The 20,733-nt window shown below is 54.5% G+C and overlaps 2 protein-coding genes across 6 annotated transcripts; both read right to left on the bottom strand.

The window, feature by feature from the left end:
- Positions 1 to 2,263: 2,263 nt before the first annotated feature.
- Positions 2,264 to 6,712, bottom strand: ETV2 (ETS variant transcription factor 2). 3 transcript variants are annotated; one of them, XM_005588875.5, is made up of 7 exons: positions 6,302 to 6,712; positions 5,931 to 6,023; positions 5,745 to 5,828; positions 5,397 to 5,477; positions 4,688 to 5,167; positions 4,074 to 4,186; positions 2,264 to 3,768 (listed from the first exon to the last, which is right to left on the bottom strand). In XM_005588875.5, exons 2-7 carry the CDS (start codon positions 5,998 to 6,000, stop codon positions 3,568 to 3,570), a joined length of 1,029 nt encoding a protein of 342 aa, XP_005588932.3. In that variant the 5' UTR covers positions 6,001 to 6,023; positions 6,302 to 6,712; the 3' UTR covers positions 2,264 to 3,567. The 3 variants fall into 3 exon arrangements, with proteins under 3 accessions (XP_005588932.3, XP_005588931.3, XP_045237188.2); XM_005588874.5 differs by having other exon boundaries at positions 5,745 to 6,023; XM_045381253.3 differs by lacking the exon at positions 5,397 to 5,477.
- A 4,812-nt stretch (positions 6,713 to 11,524) lies between these two features.
- RBM42 (RNA binding motif protein 42) lies at positions 11,525 to 20,516 on the bottom strand. 3 transcript variants are annotated; one of them, XM_005588871.4, is made up of 10 exons: positions 20,305 to 20,516; positions 19,913 to 20,066; positions 18,444 to 18,528; positions 18,263 to 18,337; positions 16,661 to 16,726; positions 16,410 to 16,585; positions 15,643 to 15,975; positions 15,289 to 15,406; positions 11,857 to 12,051; positions 11,525 to 11,768 (listed from the first exon to the last, which is right to left on the bottom strand). In XM_005588871.4, the coding sequence occupies exons 1-10, from the start codon at positions 20,430 to 20,432 to the stop codon at positions 11,656 to 11,658; spliced, it is 1,443 nt and encodes a 480-aa protein (XP_005588928.1). In that variant the 5' UTR covers positions 20,433 to 20,516; the 3' UTR covers positions 11,525 to 11,655. The 3 variants fall into 3 exon arrangements, with proteins under 3 accessions (XP_005588928.1, XP_005588929.1, XP_005588930.1); XM_005588872.4 differs by having other exon boundaries at positions 16,410 to 16,564; XM_005588873.4 differs by lacking the exon at positions 16,661 to 16,726 and having other exon boundaries at positions 16,410 to 16,564.
- Positions 20,517 to 20,733: the final 217 nt, after the last annotated feature.

The following is a 20,733-nucleotide window of genomic DNA, read 5'->3' as shown; positions in this document are numbered from 1 at the left end:
CCGAGTAGCTAGGATTACAGGTGCACGCCACTACTCCTGGATCCATATATATGCATTTTGTAGAGATGGGGTCTTGCTATGTTACCCAGGCTGGACTCGAACTCCTGGTCTCAAGCGATCCTCCCGCCTCGGCCTTCCAAAGCGTGAGGATTACCGGCGTGACCCACTGTATTCGGCCATCAGGCACTTCTATAAGGGTTGAGAAAGCACGCTGCACAAAACACAGAAATCCCTACCCTTATAATATTAAATAATTAGAGCGCCAATTGTTAGGGGATTGAAAACGAACCAATCTCTCCCTAGGTGTCACTCGTCAGGGTATTAGGAATGCCCAGATTTTACCTCCCTGCTGGTTACCATCTTTTCCCAAACCTCTGAAAGCACAGATTAACAAAGATTTGAGTGGCCAAGAGCTCAAGAACCAGTCTTGCATCCCAGGCAGGTGGGGTTAGGAGTTAAAGCTTGGATCTATGAAGGGTCTGGCAGAAAGGATTCCATTTGGGAAAATGGCTAACTCTGTCCTCTGGCCACAGAGTTGTCCTTGTTTCCGATCTTTCTCTCACACCTGAGAGCTGACCTATCAAGAAATCCCGTTGGTTCTGCCTGTAACTATATCCATAATCTTCCTCTAGCACATTTGGTTTAAGCCACCATCACCTTCAGACTGGACTATTGCAGCAGCCCACTCCCTGGTCTCCTGGCTTCCAGCTGCCCTCTGCAGTATGTCCACCCAGCCAGAGGAACACGGGTCTGACTTCTAGTCTAAAGCCAATGTCCTTATAAATGATCTACACAATTTGGCCCTTCTCTCCACTCCTCCCCTCCCCTTCTCTCCCCTCTCCTCTCCTCTCCTTCTTGAAACTCAGTCTCACTCTGTCGCCCAGGATGGAGTGCAGTGGTACTATCTTGGCTCACTACAACCTCCTCCTCCTGGGTTCAAGTGATTCTCCTGCCTCAGCCTCCCGAGTAGGTGCAATTACAAGTGCACGCCACCACTCCCAGCTAATTTTTGTGATTTTGGTAGAGAGGGATTTCACCATGTTGGTCAGGTTGGTCTTGAACTCCTGACCTCGGTCTTGAACAGGTGATCTGCCCACCTCGGCCTCCCAAAATGCTGGGATTACAGGCGTGAGCCACCCCACCTGGCCAATTTGTCCTTTTTTAGACAGAGTTTCATTCATGTTGCCCAGACTGGAGTGCAGTGGTGCGATCTTGGCTCACTGCAACCTCCACCTCCCAGGCTAGAGCGATTCTTCTGCCTCAGCCTCCCGAATCACTGGGATTACAGGCATGCACCACCACACCTGGCTAATTTTGTATTTTTAGTAGAGATGGGGTTTCTCCATGTTGGTCAGGCTGGTCTTGAACTTTTGACCTCAGGTGATCTGCCCGCCTTGGCCTTCCAAAGTGCTGGGATTACAGGCGTGAGCCACCGCTCCCGGCTATATCTGTTCTTTTAAATTATGTTTACCTCTTTTTGCCTCCCTCAATAGAAAAGAATCATCATAAAGGAAGAATTTTTGTCTGCCTTATTCACCATTGTATCTAAAGCAGTGCCTGGTACACAGGAAGTACTCTATAAATATTTGCTGAATGCAAGAATTTCTTGTGGAACTGAAGGAAGCATTTGGGGACTAGGAGAGGGAGCTATGAAAGAGAACTGCTTTCCTTCCTCCCCTGTCTGGCCTCTAAAGCTTCTCCCACACCATCTGAGGTGCAGTGTCCAGATGGAACTGGGTTACGGACCTCTTCTTACACATTCTGTGTCCATCAACATTGTGGTTATTTGTGGAATTACCTGTTTACATGCATGTATTCATCCCCTGCAATGAGGTCTTCCTAAAACCCAAATCCCTCTCCCTGCTTAAAACACCTTGATGGGGGCCAGGCATGGTGGCTCACTCCTATAATCCCAGCACTTTGGGAGGCCAAGGCAAGCGGATCACCTGAGGTCAGGAGTTCCAGACCAGCCTGACCAACATGGTGAAAACCCCATCTTTACTAAAAATACAAAAATTAGCTGTGTGTGGTGGTGCGCGCCTGTAATTCCCGCTATTTGGGAGGTTGAGGCAGGAGAATTGCTTGAACCTGGGAGTCGGAGGTTGCAGTAACCTGAGATTGCATCACTGCACTCCAGCCAGAGTGACAGAGTGAGACTCCATCTCTAAAAACAAACAAAACCCTCGATGGCTCCTCAGGAGCCCTGGAGACAAAGTCTGGGCTCCTCACCATGGCCCACAGATCCTTTATGAATTGGTCCCTGTTGCTGCTGTAGCCACATTTATTTTTAAATTTTTTTTTTTTTTTTTTTAACAGAGATGGGGGTCTCCCTTATGTTGCTCAGGCTGGTCTGGAAATCCTGGCCTCAAGCCGTCCTCCTGCCTCAGCCTCCCAAAGTAATGAGATTACAGGTGTGAGCCACTATGCCTGGCCCACATTGATAGTTTTGAGCAGTGGTATGAGATCGTCCACCTCTGGACCTTTGATCTTGTTCCTTCTGCCTGAAACATTCTTTGCCTACCTGACTTCTCAAATCAGCTGTCTCCTCCTCCAGGGCGTCTCCCCTGACCCTTCTCCTCCTGGGCTAGGTCAGGTCTCTCCTTTTGGCCCCCTCGATCCCCTGGAGTCTTCTCATCCCAGCTCAAAACATTCTGGTGATGGGTCTGTCTTCCCACTGGACTGTGAGCTCCCTGAGGGTAGGGTCCACGGCTGTCTTCGTCCCTGCTCTATCCCCAGCATCGCCCACAGGACGACCACACAGCAGGCTCTCTTTAGGAGCTCAGTGGCTCTCAGAATGGTGTAGGCTGTCTTTAGAGTGTTGGTCTGAGTCCTGTGTCAAGCTTGGAGTGGGGAAAGGGTGAGTGGTGTTGGGGTGCAAGCACTAGTTTTAATTCCTTGACGATCCCTTGCACTGGGAGGACACACAGCACAGCAAGCCCTTTTCGGAGTCTGAGTCTTCTCTTTAAGGGGACACAGCAGATATACTCTCATGATTGGGTCTGATTCCTTTACAAGTCCTGACACAGGGCAGGCACACAGTAGGCCCCATGGGCTTTGGGTTTAGTTTCTTTGCCTCTCTCATCACAGGGCGGGCACATGGCAGGCTCCCTAAGGGTCTGGGTCTCCTTTGGTCATTGCCCAGCACTGGAGGTAGGTGATTCGTTATCCCAAAACTAACCACGGAGGTGGGTGGTCCGCGAAGACTGCGGAGGGAGTGAAGGCTGAGTCGAGAGGCGGGGCCTAAGGGGGCGGGACCCGGGAAACTGACAGCAAGGGGCGGGGCTTAGGGACCTAGGCGCTTAAGAGACTTGGGGCTGGTGGCCCGCACTCCAGGGTCTTCGGGGAGGAGAGGACTAAGGCACTACAGTCTTTTAGGGAGCAAGGATCCAGGCTCTTGGATTATGTGAGAGGAAAGAGATGAAGGCCCAGACGCCTGGGGTCTCCGAGGTGGGGAGGCCAAATTCCAACATGTGGAGCTGCACACTTAGGCTCCCTAGCGCGTGTAGTCAGTATCAGCGGGAAGAATGCAGCAGAGGAGCACGCGCCAAGAGGTCTGACCGGTAATTTTTATTGTGTCTCTGCTCCCCTTCCGCCCCCCGCACAGTTCGGATAGGCTAGGCTGGGCACGCGGCCCCCGAAACGGTACGTGTACTTGCGCCCCCCGCTCTTGCGCACGATGTCGCGGCGATAGTAGTAGCGCAGGCCTCGGCTCAGCTTCTCGTAATTCATGCCCGGCTTTCTCTTGCGCTCGCCCCACAGCCGAGCCACCTAGGACAGAGGCCGGGCTCGGTCGGAGTGGGAAGGGGCGGGGCTTGGCAATAGTTGGGCGGGCCGGGCCTGGGGGCGGTGTGCAGTGCAGACCTGGGCGAGGCCCCGCGGAGCCGGTGGAGACTGGGTTGGTTGAGGCAGAAGTCCAGGCGGGAGACTGGGTTTGAGAAGGGTTGGGCGGGGCCCCAAGTGGGCCGGGGAGGGGCGGGGCCAAGGCCTAGGCGATTGAACCTAGCCCTTGGGCGGGGCTAAATTGAACTGGAGAAAACAGAGCAGGACTTGGCTGGGCGGGGGAGCTGCCCCACCTCTTTGGGGTCGCACAGCTGGAACTCGCGGCTGTTGCCAGTCCAACGGATGCAGCTGCTACGCGCCCCGTCGTGCAGCAGCTCCAGGAGGAACTGCCACAGCTGAATGGGCCCTGCGGGATGAAGGGAGGGGCACACTCAGTCTTCCCGGCCCTAGATCACACCACTTCAATGATCTAGAGGTCCGGGTCGTCCCAAGTCGGGACCCAGGAGTCCGGATCCTCCCCTTCTCTGAGATCCACGAGTTCAAATCCCTCTATATAGGGGACCCAACAGTCAGTCTTGGAGACTCAAGCGTCCAGGGCCCCAGTCTCAGAGATTTAGCAGTTTGGCCTCCCCATCTTGGAGACCCAGGAGTCTGGGCCTTCATCGCTTTCGTTTTATATAATCCAGCAGCCTGGGTCCTCCTCACCCCCTTGGTCCCTATAAGACTACCAGTGTCTTAGCCTTCTGGAGGAGAGGAGTGCGGGCCACCGGCCCCTCCTCCCTCGAGTCCATGGTCCCTAAACCCCGCCCCCTCGCTGTCAGTCTCTCGGGTCCCGCCCCCTTAGGTGCCTGGGTCCCAGCTCAAGACTCCAGCTTCGCCCTCCCTGCAGTCTTTGTGGTCTTCTCACCTCGGTGGTTAGTTTTGGGGCATCGAGCCAAACTGGCACGGTCCGACTGCGGGCTCGGTTCGGAGGAAACGGTGAGAGCTGAACTCTGGTACCCTTTCAAAGAGGTGGTGCCATCCGCACGCAGCCCCGGGTTCCAGGAGGTGGTACAGTCCGGGCCCGCGGGCCCGCCCCACGAAATGGTACAGTCCGTGCGCGGCTCCCCGCCCAGGCTACTGCCCCAGTAGGTGATGTCGTCGGGGCCCACAGAACAGTCCCAGGTGGTGTTGCTCCCGGCGGCCTGGGCGCGCGACCACAAGGTGGCCCCTCCCTCCGCGGGGATGCAGTTGTGGCCCGCGGCGCTTTCGGAGCCGGCAGCAGGGGCGGGGCCCGGGCCGGGAGGGGCGGGGCCCAGGGTCTGCGAGGCGCCACTCCAAGAGTCCCAGGCTGTGCACGCCACGTCTGTCCAGTCCCCCGACCACGGAAGGGCCTGAGGGTTGGGCTCTGTGAGGAGTAACGGACCCTGAGTGAGGGGAGCCCAGGTGCACCCTCAAAAACTCTAGGAGTCTAAGCTCTCAGCCCTGGCACTTGCGGCCGGGCTGTCCCTGATCCAGGCCATGCCACCTTGAGAGCGCAGGTGTTCTCAGTCCTCAAAGATCAGGGAGTCTACACCTCCAGCCCTGGTGCCTCGGGACCCCAGTCCCCTCCTCCCACCGCCTCTCCCCACACTCACCCGCCCCCCATGGAACTTCTGGGTGCAGTAACGCGGAGCCCCAGTCCAGCTGTGGAAAGCTTGTCAGGGATGAGCTTGTACCTGAGTTTATGGAGGAGTGTGAGCAATGACAGAGAACCCTCAACTACCCACTCTCTGGTCTTTACTTGTCAGGGACTGGGAGTTATGACCCCCCAGGCCCTATTTCAGCACCCCGCGCCCCCTTTTCCTTCACCCTCAGGGAGTCAAGCACGCGGCCCCTCACCACCCAGTCCCAGGAGCCTAGGCACGCCCCCCTCCTCCCTTTTCCCTAGGATTCCACCCTCCCCGCTTCTTTTCCAGCACTCAGGGGTCCCAGCCCGCAGCCACCTTTCCAGCATGTCTCTGCTGTCGCTGTCGGCGTGTCCCCTTGGAGTGCCACATCAGGGACATAGAAGCCTAATTCGGCTCCTTCTGCAGGCGATAAGGGTTTAGGGTTAGCAGAGGCCCCACCTGGACACCCTCCCCACACACGTTGTGGCAGCCCCGGCAGCCTACCCAGCCCTGGCAGCCTACCCAGCCCTGCCAGCTTGTTCCCTGGAGGCACTTCCTGTGGGGATGCCTCATCCCAGTTCCACAGGTCCATGGATGCGATGCCTTCTGAGTGTTCTGGGTAGGGAAAAGTCCAGATGGCAATGGGTGAGCTGGTGACACTTGGAGGCCCTGGAGTCTGGGCCCCAGCCCTGGCTTCCCTCACAGCCAGGAGTCCAGGCCTCCGCTCCCTCCTTCCCCAGGAGCCTAGAATCTTGGTCCCGGGAGTGAGGGACCCCAGCTCTCTCTTCCTCTCTCAGACCCAGGAGTCCAGGCCCCCGGCCTCTTGGGAGTCTAGTCCCCAGGTCCTTCCTAACCCAGACACCCAGGCATTTAGTCCTCAGTTCATGGCTCACCTCTGGCGTGTTCCTCTGCCCCCAGCCGGGGGTCTCAGCCCCATTTCATACCATGCACCCCCTCCCCCAAGGGCCCGGGCAAGGGGGAATTTTCCGAGACGTCAGAGCAGGGGTCGCAGCCAGGCTCAAGTTGCAGGGGCAGGGGCGGGGCCGAGCCGCGACCCCCGCCTCGGGGATGGGTGCTGGCCTCTGGGGCTGCCCTGCTGCAGGGGTGGCGTGGGCTTGGAGCGGGGCTTGGGGAACAGCGGGCTGGGTGAGGGCGGGGCGGAGGCTGGAGAAGTTTACGGGGTGATGGGGGCGGGGCGGGGGGCTTGGTGAACAGGCTGTCTGCCTCAGGGTCTTGATCCTGCGACATCGGGGGAGTGAGGGAAGAGGGTCTGGGGTCAGCTGGGCTGAGCTGGGCTTATCTGCAACAGGAAGAGGGATTTCCGGCCAGATTCTCCCACCCGCCCCCAGCGTCAGCTGACGTCACAATCGGCAGAGTAACTGCAGGGGGTGGAGCAGGAGTGAAGGCCGACCCAATCCCCCACCGGGCCCCTGGGGGCTGCTTCCCAGGAGTGCCAATCATAACAATATTGACAAAAACAATTTCAACAATAACGATAGTAGCAATAACAGCCAACATTAAATGAGGGCTCATTGTGTGAAACCAACTGTGCCATGCGCCTTCATTGCATCCTTCTATGAGGCAAGTACAATACATACTCTCATTTGATGAAGGGGGAAATTAAGGCAGACATCCTCCCACTGCCCTTCTCCAGACCCCATGCCTTCCGTGCTGTAATAGTTTAGGACAATTGGGGAAATTGGAGTATGAACTGAATATGAAATATAGAATTATTTTCTTAGGTTTGATAATGGTATTCAGGATGAAATATCATTTAGGAAATGAACTCAGAGATGAAATGTTATAATGTCTGTAACTTGTGGTTGGGTACGGTGACTCACACCGGTAATCCCAGCCCTTTGGGAGGCTGAGGCAGGTGGATCATCTGAGGTCAGGAGTTCGAGATCAGCCTGTCCAATATGGTGAAACCCCGTCTCTACTAAAAATAAAAAAAATTATCCGGGCGTGGTGGCGGGTGCTTGTAATCCCAGCTACTTGGGAGGCTGAGGCAGGAGAATTACTAGAACCCGGCAGGTGGAGACTGCAGTGAGCCGAGATCGCGCCATTGCACTCCAGCCTGGGGAACAAGAGTGAAACTTCATCTCAAAAAAAAAAAAGTCTGTAACTTGCTCAAATAATTCAGCAAAAAACAAAAAAAAACCCAGCTATACATGTAACATATACATACATACATGAAATATTTAGGACATGCCTAAACTATAAAATAGTTCATTTAAATTCAATAACTGGGTGTCCTGTATATATATATAATATTTTTCCAGACGGAGTCTTGCTCTGTAACCCAGGCTGGAGTGCAGTGGTACACTCTCAGCTCACTGCAACCTCCACCTCCCAGGTTCAAGCAATTCTGTTGCCTCAGCCTTCCAAGTAGCTGGGATTACAGGCAAGTGCCACCACGCCCAGCTAATTTTTTTGTATTTTTAGTAGAGATGGGGTTTCACCATGTTGGCCAGGCTGTTCTCAAACTCCTGACCTCAGGTGATAGGCCTGCCTCAGCCTCCCAGAGTGCTGGGATTACAGGTGTGAGCCACCGTGCCCCGCAAGTGTCCTATATTTTTATTCGCTAAGTCTGCAACCCTTAACCCAGGTAACTTGGCTTCAGACTGTGCCCATCGTGCTATAGTTTTTTGTTTGTTTTTGTTTTTTGTTTTTGAGACAGTCTTGCTCTGTCGCCCAGGCTGGAGTGCAGTGGCGCGATCGCAGCTCACTACAAGCTCCGCCTCCCGGGTGGGCATTCTCCTGCCTCAGCCTCCTGAGTAGCTGGGACTACAGGCGCCCGCCACCACGCCTGGCTAATTTTTTTGTATTTTTAGTAGAGACGGGGTTTCACCATGTTAGCCAGGATGGTCTTGATCTCCTGACCTCGTGATCCGCCCATCTCGGCCTCCCAAAGTGCTGGGATTACAGGCTTGCCACTGCGCCCAGCCTTTTTTTTTTTTTAAGAGATAGAGTCTCTCTGTCACCCAGGCTGGAGTGCAGTGGCACGATCTCAGCTCTCTGCAACCTCTGCCTCTCAGGCTCAAGTGATTTTCCTGCCCCAGTCTCCCAAGTAGCTGGAATTACATGTGCACACCACCATGCCTGGCTAATTCTTTTTTTTTTTTGACAGGGAGTCTTGATCTGCAACCTCTGCCTCCCAGGTTCAGGTGATTCTTCTGCCTCAGCCTCCCGAGTAGCAGGATTACAGGTGCCCACCACCACGCCTGGCTAGTTTTTGCATTTTTAGTAGAGACAGGGTTTCACCATGTTGGCCAGGCTGGTCTCGAACTCCTGACCTCAAGTGATCCACCTGCCTCGGCCTCTCAAAGTGCTGGGATTACAGGTGTGAGCCACCATGCCTAGCCTAATTTTTGCGTTTTTAGTAGAGATGGGGTTTTGCCATGTTGGCCAGGCTGGTCTCAAACTCCTGGCCTCAAGCTATCCACCTGCCTTAGCCTTAGTGCTGGAATCAGAAGCATGAGCCACCGTGCCCAGCCCATCCTGCTGTATTTTAATAAGTGCGTAATATTTACCATTAAAAGTAACTTTTGCATATAGGCATCTTTCAATCCCCACGCAGCCTGTTGATCATTAACTACTTGCTCTTCTAGAGATCGGGGGGCACTGCTCCTCCTTCCGTTTTACAGAAAGTAAACTGGGCTCCATGGGGTCCCATGGGGTGGGAGTGGGACTGGGATGGAATCAGTGTGGGGTGAGCCACAGAGCCCCGGAGCATCACTGGTCCCTCTGTCCATCCAGTGCAGGGGCCTGAAGGGAGTCCTGGCTTCCTGTCCTTGAAGCTGGCCTCTGACTGTCTTTCCATGTCTCCCTGTCCTCTTTCTTCAGGTTGGCATCTCTAAAGCTGGGTCTCTGTTGCCATGGGCCTGATTCCAGTGAGGCTTTGTCACTCAGTCTCTTCTGACATTTCTGTCCCTCCCCATCTGTCTTTGAGTGTTCCTATCTCATCTCCTTGTCTGTCTCCATCTGTCTCTTGGTTTTCTCCCCGTCTCCCTTCCCACTGCACAGTCTCTGATGGTTCTTATCTCTGCCTGAGCCTCCTGCTCACAGCGCCATCTCTACCTCTGCCTGCCACATTCTGTGTGTCTCTCTCCCTGTTCTCAGGAAGACTCATGTACATTAAAAAGAAAAAAAGATAAAACATTTAGGGGGTACAAGTGCAGATTCCTTACTGGATACATGTCACGGTAAGGCCTGGGCCTTTAGTGCACCCAAATAGTGAACAACGTACCCAACTGGTAACCGTTCAGTTTCCCCCACGCTCCCGCCTTTTGGAGTCTGCAGTGCCTGTTGCCCCACTCTGCATGTCCACCTGTACCCACTGTTCTGCTCCCACTCGGAAGTGAGAATCACATGCATTTGGAAGCGTCCTTTCTGGAGCCATCCTCTCCTCCCATCTCCTCCCATACCCCTATACTTGCAGTGATCACAAGGGGGGTCGGGGTAGGAAAGACTAGTGATGGGGGGAAGGGGCTTTGAGGATCCTGGGGCTGGGTGGTCTGGCCCAGGTGGCAGGGGGCTAAAGGGCACTTCCTGCCAGGGAGGGAGGCTCTCAGCCTCTGACCGGACTGGAAAATGTGACGTCAGAGAGGGGGCAGTAAGGCAGGGAAGACAGGAACAGGAGAAATTCGACACCTCTTCTGGGGGGCCTCCATCCCTGAGAGGCCTTGGTATTGTCCATCCCCCGACTTATGCCCCACAAAGTCCTGCCCAACCTGCTCCCTCCTAATGGAGAGTTCTGATGGCTGTGTCCCTGGGAGACCCCCCTCTCCTCCCCATACTCAGACCCTGCCATCTCCCTCCTCTGGCTTGGTCCCTGCCCCAGCCTCCTTCCAGACTTCCAGCCACAGTGGTGGTCTCAGGGCTTTTTTTTTTTTTTTTTTTTTGAGACAGTCTCACTCTGTCACCAAGGCTGGAGTGCAGTGGTGCGATCTGGGCTCACTGCAACCTTTTACGGGGTTCAAGCGATTCTCCTGCTTCAGCCCTCCCAAGTAGCTGGGACTACATGTGCCCACCACCATACCCAACTAATTTTTGTATTTTTCAGTAGGGACGGGGTTTCACTATGTTGGCCAGGCTGGTCTTGAACTCGTGACCTCAAGTGATCTGTGTGCCTTGGCCTCCCAAAGTGCTGGGATTACAGGCCTGCGCCACCGCGCCCAGTACACATCTGTGCTGCCTAGGACCTTGCTGCTGCTTGAATTTTCTCAGCTTTTTGGGGTTTGCTGCTGCCTTCTACATAAAGCTTAAGCTCTCAGCCTGGCATTCAAGTCCGTGCACAGACACCTCTTCAGACAGGCAGAGGCCAGCTTGGAGCTGGGAAAAGAGGGGGACAGACCCCGAGTCTCTGTTCTCTCTCTCCATCTGTGGGTCTCTCCTCCTTTTTCATTTCCCAGCTTCAAAGGAAAGAACAGAGACCAAAAGGGATATAGAGGCTTAGAGACAAGAAATGGAGGGTGCCCACAGAGACAGAGATGCAGAGGTGCCCGCCGAGACTTAGAGCGCGGCGAGCTGGCTGGGCGTGGCGGACTGGAGAAGCTGGAAAGCCCGAAGAGACTTGGGGGTGGACAGTTCCTTCAGGAAGGGCCCCCTCACCCACAGGTCAGTGCCCTGGGTGCCCCCATCCTGCCCTTACCACTCTGGGCTCTTACTGTCAGGGCATTGAGCCTATTTTCTGCCACTGGACCTTGAGCTCTAAGGGTGCAAGGCCCAGGACTTTTAGTCACCATTGTGTCCCCAAGCACTGTTCAGACCCTTGGTGAGTCTGCTGGATGGAGGGCCTAGAAGGCTGTGAGCTCCAGAAGGGAAGGGCCTAGAAGATCTCCTACCTTAGTGCTGAGAACACAGGAGGTAGCCAGGACACAGGTGTGGGCCTCAGCTTGGCTCAACCCTTGCCACTGGCGCCCCCTTTCTCCTCTGGAGTAGGCGGCACTCGGCATATGTGGAAGAGGTTTGAAGAGGGAATGGGTGCACAGGAAGGGCTCAGAAGCCCCTGCCTGGGTGTTTGTCTGGGTAAACTCTCAAGGCTCCCCGCCATTTCCACGTGTGGGGAAGCCAAGCCCTGCTCCCCACAGCGTGCTTCCATGCCCAGCCAGGGGTGGAAATGAACATAAATTTATTGAAACTGGTTTTGGGGCAGGGGATGCGTGGACAGCTGGGGGTTTTCCAAAGAGAACTGAGGGAGGAGCCAGCGCCCGGCCAGGTGGGAGCGGGTGCCTGGCCACAGACCCTATCTCAGACCCAGCTTCTTCTTTTCCTTCTGCTTCTTGCGGACCACGTCCAGATTCCGGTCCTTCCACATACTCTTGCGAAGCTTGATGGGGCGCGAGCCCACATACTTCCCTGTGGAGACAGAGGGTTCAAGGCAGGCTTGGTCAGGCTTAGGTCAGCGCATGCCGTGCCCGCAGTCCCCAGGGGAGGCCACACCCACCATTCATCTCACGCATGGCGCGCACGTAGTCGCTGGGGTCCTTGAAGCTGACGAAGCCGTAGCCCTTGGTCTTGCCTGTGCGCTTGTCACGGATCACCTTGGCCTTAAGGAAGGATGGGAAGCGGCTGAAGGCGCGTGCCAAGATGTCATCGTTCACCTCATTGCCCAGATCCCCACAGAAGATCCGGAAGTCATCTGGGGATGGGGGAGAGATGACGTCAGAGGATGCAGAGGCCTTGCCCGGTGTCTACCTTGTCTGAATGACCCCACCTTTTCGGAGGTATCCCGTCTCTGCCTAGGGACCTCTTAGTAATAATGGTCAACACCTACTGACCCTGCGCCAGGAGCTCGGCCGGGCACCTGGAGGGGTGTTTTCCATTTCTGGTACTCCTAACCATGCTTTTACACTGAGGCACAGAGAGGTCAAGTCACTGCTCTAAGTGACACAAGCAGGAAGTGGTGGAGTTGGGACAAGAGCTCACGCATCTGGCTTGAGTTCTTACTTTTTTTTTTTTTTTTTTTTTTTTGAGACGGAGTCTCGCCTGTCGCCTGGGCTGGAGTGCAGTGGCCGGATCTCAGCTCACTGCAAGCTCCGCCTCCCGGGTTTACGCCATTCTCCTGCCTCAGCCTCCCGAGTAGCTGGGACTACAGGCGCCCGCCACCTCGTCCGGCTAGCTTTTTGTATTTTTTTTAGTAGAGACGGGGTTTCACCGTGTTAGCCAGGATGGTCTCGATCTCCTGACCTCGTGATCCGCCCGTCTCCGCCTCCCAAAGTGCTGGGATTATAGGCTTGAGCCACCGCGCCCGGCGAGTTCATACTTTTAACCTTGAACTGCACTGCCCTCCCCACCCCAGGGCCACCTCACTCATTCCCGTAGTAACACCCCTAACTCTGCCCCAGCCCTGGCCTTTCCTCTGAGCCTCGGCATCCCTTGGTCCCCTGGGCCCGTCACCCACTGGCTGCCCGTCATGGCACCTCAGGAACATGGGCTTCATCTTTCCTCAGCCCTGCTTCCCCTGCAAAGCCTGCCCTAACTCCCCCTTGAGACCTGGACATGCTGCCTGCTGCTCTGCCACGGCTGCACCCAGCTGACATTCTCACGCTGCCTCTGAGTGGGGCCTGTGCTTCCACTGAACATGCTCTGTCCCAAAGAATCCCTGTCTCCACAAGGGAGGGGAGGAGGCAGACGAGGCTTAAAAGGCTAAGTGAGCCAAATGCAGTGGCTCGCACCTGTAATCCCAGCACTTTGGGAGGCCGAGGGAGGTGGACCACCTGAGCTCAAGAGTTCAAGACCAGCCTGACCAACATGGTAAAACCCCATCTCTACCAAAAAATACAAAAATTAGCTGGGTGTGGTGATGGGTGCCTGTGATTCCGACTACTCGGAAGGCTGAGGTGGGAGAACTGCTTGAACCCAGGAGGTGGAGGTTGCAGTGAACCAAGATTACACCACTGCACTCTAACCTGGGTGACAGTGCGAGACTCTGTCTCAAAAAAAAGAAAAAAAAAAAAGAAGAAAAACAAACAAAAAAAACAGGCTAAGTGACTTGCCCAAGGTCACAGAGCTAGGGTCTTCTCTGGGCCAGGTGGACGGTCCCAGGAGAGGGGACGGAAGTCAAACACTGAGGCAGGAGGGGTCTATCTCCTTCCTCGGCCATTGCTGCGGCTGCCCCATGGTGTCTGTGATTTGGGACACTCTAAGCAGAAATTAAGCGATGCCAGAAGCAAACAACTGGCCAAACTCAGAAGGTGGGACCTTGTACATGACAACTGCCCTGGACACTTCAAAAAATATATACAAAACAACGAAATAGGAAAGAGACTGTTCTTATTAAAATATAATCAGGGCCGGGTGTGTATATGGTTTCTTTGTTTTTAGCTCAGTCATTTGAAGCAAGTTTTAAGTGATCACTTCTAAATCTCTCAATATTTATCTCCTAAGAAAAGAGATATTTTGGCCAGGCACGGTTGCTCATGCCTGTAATCCCAGCATTTTGGGAGGCAGAGGCAGGCGGATCACGAGGTCAGGAGTTCGAGACCAGCCTGGCCAGCATGGTGAAACCCCGTCTCTACTAAAAATATAAAAACTTAGCCAAGCATGGTGGCGCGCGCCCGTAGTCCCAGCTACTTGGGAGGCTGGGGCAGGACGATTATTTCAACCTGGCAGGTGGAGGCTGCAGTGAGCCGAGATAGAGCCACTGCACTCCAGCCTGGGTGATGGAGTGAGACTCCGTCTCGGGGAAAAAAAAAAAAAAAAAAAAAAACCAAAAAGATATAATTGAGGGACATAAAACTGCATGCATGTTGATTCAGGGCAAAAATATTAACAGTTCTAACAGAGTTTTGGGACACTTAGGGAAATATGAATATAAACTAAAAATAAGATACTGAAGAATTAATTTTCTTAGAGTTGATAATGGTCTTATGATATGCAAAAAGTATCTCATTTCTTTTCTTTTTTTTTTTTGTTTTGAGATGGAGTCTCGTTCTAGTGCCAAGGCTGGAGTGCAGTGGCCTGATCTCGGCTCACTGCAACCTCCGCCTCCCGGGTTCAGGCGATATTCCTGTCTCAGCCAACCAAGTAGCTGGGATTATAGGTGCCTCCCACCATGCCTGGCTAATTTTTTTGTATTTTCAGTAGAGACGGGGTTCCACCAAGTTGGCCAGGCTGGTCTTGAACTCCTGACCTCAAGTGAGCCGCCTGCCTCCGCCTCCCAAAGTGCTGGGATTACAGGTGTGAGCCACCGTGCCTGGCCAAAATCTCTCTTTTCTTAGGAGATAAATACTGAGATATTTAGAAGTGATTATTTCACTTATAACTTGCTTCAAATGACTGAGCTAAAAACAAAGAAAGCATATACGTACACAAAGAGGAAAAAAGTGAACACAGCAATATGTTAATTGCAGAATCTAGGTGGTGGGTAGACGGCTGTTTACTGTGCCATTCTTTGTTTAAAATTTTTCCCAGCCAGGCGCAGCAGCTCACGCCTGTAATCCCAGCACTTTGGGAGCCTGAGGCAGGACAATCACTTGAACCTGGGGGGCGGAGGCTGCAGTGAGCCGAGATTGCGCTACTGTACTCCAGTCTGGGCAACTGAGTGAGACTCCATCTCATAAAAAAGAAAAAAAATACATTTTTTTTTCTAAGAGTTGGGAAAAAAAAGAATGCTCTCTGAAGCCAGGCACCTCATGAGTAAAACGGGCTGCAAAACCCCATGTCCCTGTCACCTCCACTGAGCTCTGGCCCATGGCTGGGTGAGGAACCAGCCCCTGAGCCACAGCCTCCCCTCCCCAAGGTGGGCTAACAACAGCGCCCACCCTACTGAGAGAGGTGGAGTTACCAGGTTCACCCTCCCAGTCTGCATCCCAAGGACAGCAGCCTGGTCTGACCTTGGCCGAGCCATGCCTGACCTCGAGCTTCAGCAGCTTACCTGCATCCCACTCCAGCAGGCTGGGGTCCTCCCAGCTGCTCCCTGCTGCTGTGCGAATGCAGCGTTTCAATTTCTCTGGCTTCCCCTTCTTCTTGTCTTCACCCAGGGGCTCTGGGACCTGCAGAGGAAAGGGGAGGGGTGCAAAGGGCTTGGTATTGGGGTCTCCCACTGTCCGCTGGTCCCTGGCCCTCTTGCCACCACAGTAAGGGCTGGATGTGCTTCTGGATGTGGGGCACATGTGTCCGCCTCCCTCCCCCAGGTCCTCCTGCTGCCCGGTCCGTCTGTGTGGAAGTTCCTGGGCCCCTGTTTGCCCCTTGTCCCCTCTGTCCCCTCACCACTAGGCTCCCTGCTTACCTCAAGAGCCATGAGGCCAGGGGGTGGCTCTGGCCGAGGGGGCCGGGGCCGAGGACGCAGGGACAGGAGTTCAGGAATGCGCAGTGGGGGCAGAAGGCCGCGGACGACCTCCAGCGGGAGGGGCAGGGGCTCAGGCTCGGGCAAGGGCATGGCCAGGGCCAGAGGCAGGCTGGGCCCGATGACTGCAGGGCCAGCTGGGGCAGCTCCTGCCCCCACGGCCACAGCCGCACTAGCCTCCTCCAGCCCAGCCGCTGCCGCCACCACTGCCTCTTCTTTCTCTTTCAGGCCCAACCCCAGGCCTAGGCCCAGCTCTCGGGGTGCTGCTGGTTCTTCCTGTGGGTAAGAGGAGAGCATGAGGGGGGCTGGCTCACAGGCTCAGACCTTACTCTCATCCTCATTCCATCCAACAAAGCAAGGGCCTGGAGGCCAGAGAGCAGCCAAGAGACACCCAGGCAGAGCCTCCAGCCAGACAAACACAGAGAAGGAGAAACGTAGGCAGAGAGAGACAGCCACAGACAAGAACATCAGGAACAATCAAAAGAGAAATATTCCAATAGCATGTTTCTCTCTGTACTTGCTTCACAAAAGGAGAGAACAGATTTTGCCACAGAATGACAGATGCAGAAAGAGACAGAGATAAAGGCAGAGTGAGAAGGTAGAGAAACAGAAAGTCACGGGAGAGGCCAACTCAGACATAGCCCATTGGGCCAGGATGGATGGTCTCCCCGTCCACCGCACGTCTGACCATTAGTTCCCTGTCCACTCACCAGAGGGGGCCTCAGCGCAGCCATGGAGCCCAGCGGGGGACCTGGAGCCCGAGCCATTGGTGGCAGCATCATGGGTGGTCCAGGGGGCCCAGGCAGAGGGGGGCCCACAAGGGCCTGGTGAGGGGGCCGTAGGGCCATAGGGCGGGGGCCGGCTGCTGCAGAGGAGAGAGCAGAATCTGTCAGGGTGTTAGTGGGGAGTTCCAGGGCCTGGGGGGAGTTATGTGGCAGGGATGATGACCCTGGCCCCTCACCTGCTCTCTGTAGCACGTGGGGGACGAAGGCTGGACGCAGGATAGGGGCCCTCTGGGGGGCCACAGCTGTGGGAGAGAGAGATGGGGGTGTGTGTCATGGGGGACAGGGGCACTTGGGGCAAAGTGTGTGTGCATGTGTGCGTGTATGTGTGTGCACTCTCAGCATACAAGAAATCCTGGAGAAGAGTCTGGGGAGCCCTCCTGGGGAGTCCTGGGGGCCTCTCCCCTGGTTCACTGCATGAAAATTTACCACTGAGGAGCTCCTCCGGCTCAGCCCTGTGGCAGGCAATGCTGGGGACACACCCACAGACCCAGGGTTCTCAGGGAGCTCCTGGTCCAGAGGAGCGAATGGAGACATCACTAGAGAAGGAGAGACAATGGGGACCAGGGCTGGAAGTGGGGAAGCTCAGGCAGCGGGACCAGTGCTAAGAGAGGGGAGCCCTCTGACCCAGCCAGGCCTAGGGAAGGCTTCCTGGAGAAAGGGACCTGTGAGCTGAGACCCGAGGGACAATGAAGTGTTAGGCAAAGGGTGACTGCGAATATTATTGGCAGGGAGAACACTTATAAGCAAAACCTTTCCCTTTTCAGTTTAGTGTAACTGTAATAGAAGAAGCGGGGCTTAAGAGAGTGTCATGAGAAGGGCTGAGCGGCCAGCAGACACCCAAGTAGAGCTGTTTTGTTTTGAAAGCACAGCATTCTTGGCTGAACCATGGGTGTCCTCCTGAGGGCACTGGGGAGCCACAGCGGGTTGGAAGCTGGGCAGGGGGAGTAGGTCAGATTTGCATTTTGATCAAAACCATACTAAAAACTAAGAGACATTACAACTTCTCAGAGATCATCAGATTAAAAAGTTTAACAGGGTTTAGGTAACATAAGTGGCATGTTTGGTTTAACAAAGATTATACCAGAATTTTACATCCAAATAAGAACACGCATCCTTTTCATACATATAAGGAAGTAATGTCCTACAAGTTGACAGCGTGAGTAAAGGTTATTTGAAGAACAAAGGGTGGAATGTGGAAAATGGCCTGCGGGGGAGGATGGCTGGAAGATTACAGCTGGGTGACAGTGAGCAGGGAGAGAAGGGACCTTAACAAAAGCACTGCTAGCACATCCCAGAAATGTTCGGGCTGCTGGGGATCTCTCCCTGCAAGAAGCAAGGTCATGTAGGGTTGTGACTGCCAGGGGAAGAGCCTGGTGCTTGTCTCAACAGTCTGTTCATCCCATCAACAGACAGAACATAATGCTTCCTATGTGGCAGGTACTGAGACTTCTGCCCCTCATGAAGCTTGTATTTCAGAGAATGCAAAAGATGATAGCCATAGTCAATAAGAAATGATACAGCTTATTATGAGGTGTTAAGTGCTGTGGCAATTTGGAATTAGGACTGACAGCAGGAGGGTTGGTTTGCAGTGATCAGGTTAAAACAAAATTGACTTGACATCATCAGGAAGGACATGATCAGGTTTGTGCTTTAGGATGACAACATTAAGTTGGGATGAAATGCAAAGGGTGATTTAGAGCAAGGATTCAGGCAAGAGGCTGAAGTCATGTAAACAAGAGTGCCTGATTAAATGTGGGGGTCCCTGGCCCCAGACTCACCTGCCCGCCGCAGGAACATGGCTTCTCGAGCCTCTGGACTGTCCAGGTGACTCCGATCACCAGGGCCAAAGCCAACTGTTGGGAGGGAAGAGGCAAGGATGGTGGGAGGAGAGTCCTGGGCACACCTTTTTACCACCCTGCCTGATTGCCCAACCCCCTCACCTTGCCACTCTTTACTTACCGGGGCCTACAAAAGGAGGGCCACCCACCATGGGAGGAACTACTGTGGCTGCAGCAGCTGCCCGGGCCTCCAGAGTCTGCTGGACCTGTCGGGGAAGAGGTCAGGGTGAGGGGCCTGACTCAGCCTTCCCCATCTGCTGAGGCTAGCTCACCCCAAGAGACCAAGAGCTTCATGCTTTATGTTCTGTATGTGACTGGCTATCTCAGGTCTCAGCTACAATGCCACTTCTCGGGGAGGCTTTTGGGATCACACTAGGGCTCTCTGAGCAGCAGCTTCTCTCACCACCTTATTTCGTCTTCCCCACAGCACTTAGCACCGACTGCAACTGTGTCTAACCTCCTTCCCATCTAACATGCACAACCTCCATCCAAGCCACCATTAGCTCCTGTCTAGATTACCGTACTAGCCCCTTCCTCCATCTCCTGGCTTCTGCCCTTGTCCTTTACAGTCTATTCCTTTTTTTTGAGATGGAGTCTCGCTCTGTCGCCCAGGCTGGAGTGCAGTGGTACAAGCTTGGCTCACTGCAACCTCCGCCTCCTGGGTTCAAGTGATTTTCCTGCCTCAGCCTCCTGAGTAGCTGGGACTACAGGAGTCCGCCAACATGCCCGGCTAATTTTTGTATTTTTAGTACAGATGGGGTTTCACCATGTTGGCCAGGCTGGTCTTGAACTCCTGACCTCGTGATCCACCTTCCTTGGCCTCCCACAGTGCTGGGATTACAGGCAAGAGCAACTGTGCCTGGCTGCCAGGGTTCTTAAAATGGCTGTAAGGCTCTCCAAGATTTGGCCTCACCTCTCTGTCCTTATTTCCTCCCACTTTCCTCTTTGCTCACTCCACTGTCACTGGTCTCCTCGCTCTGTCACCAGTCTCAAGTGCAGTGGTGCAATCTTGGCTCACTGCAACCTCCGCTTCCCAGGTTCAAGTGATTCTCCTGCCTCAGCCTCCCAAGTAGCTGGGACTATAGGCGCGTGCCACCACACCCAGCTAATTTTTGTATTTTTAGTAGAGACGGGGTTTCACCATGTTGGCCAAGATGGACTCAATCTCCTGACCTTGTGATCTGCCTGTCTCAGCCTCCCAAAGTGCTGGGATTACAGGTGTGAGCCACTGCACCCAGCGCCCAGCCTATTCTCAATAATTTCTCTGTTTCTCTACTAGTCATATATAGCTGGCTACTGAGCACTTGAAATGTGACTGAGAATAACGAACTATTAAATATGAATTTAAAATATATCAGAACATTCTCATCATTGCAGAAAGTTCTACTGGACAACATGCTCTAGAATATAAGCGCCCAAAGGGCAGAAATGTCTCCCTCAGTCATTACTGTGTTCTCAGTGCCTGGCACATAAAATATTTGTCATGCTAATTAGTCAACAAGCTAAAACGTCAACAGCTCTCTGTACACAAACACCTACCGTGTTCGAGGCATTGTGTTCCCTAACTTATATGCCTTAGCTCAGCCGTACCTGCTGGTATGTGTTGGTCGCGATAATTGGACGGATCACAGGAGCCGCTGGGACCTGCATCGCTTCTACCGTGGGGACCGTGGGGACCGTGGGCACCGCAGGCACAGCAGTTGGGATTCCGGGTACTGGAGCCCCCAGAACTTCCTGCTCAAACCTGGAGGAGAAGAACAGACACCAGCGCTCAGGACCTCGTACCAATTTTGTAACTCTGGGTATATCGCGAGGGGACCCTCACCCCCGCCAACCTCTCCCCTATCCCCGCCCCCACAATCCTGAAGGTCCCACTTCCCCATGTTAGAGCCGTATCTCTGGCCTATCGAGGCCTGGAGGCTCCGGGATTCGGTGGCTCTGGCTCTGGGACGACTTTTATTACTCCCTGTCGCGGGCCTTACAGGGCCATCTCCGCCTCCATTTCCTTCAAGCGTTCCTCGCCGCTCTTGCCCGGGATGCCAGCGCCAGGACCCGGGACCACGGGTCCTCCTGCACCCGGGAGTCCCGGGGCTGGCCCCGCCCCAGCCATCGCTGCCGCCGTCGTTGTCGCCGCTACTACTGTCTCAGCTTAGCTGCCGCCGCTGGTTCTGCTGTCTACTCTCAGCCTTCGTCTGGGTGGGCTCCCGACGATGACGTCCAGCGAAAGCGACGGGCCGTGGCGCATGACGTCATACGTTCGGGCGCGAGAGCCAATGAGATTTTTCCACACCCTCAGGGGACTACAGGCCAATCAGAGTGAGAGAATGACACAAGAACGCAAGAACCTGGGCCTATGAGAGCACAGCGAAGAGAGGCGGCCCCGCCTTCCTGGGGGACCACGGGCTAATGAG

The sequence above is a fragment of the Macaca fascicularis genome, chromosome 19 (assembly GCF_037993035.2).
Source record: "Macaca fascicularis isolate 582-1 chromosome 19, T2T-MFA8v1.1".
Taxonomy (NCBI): Eukaryota; Metazoa; Chordata; class Mammalia; order Primates; family Cercopithecidae; genus Macaca; species Macaca fascicularis.
The sequence above is the reverse complement of the archived record's forward strand: the minus strand, read 5'-3'. Positions and strand labels throughout refer to the sequence as shown.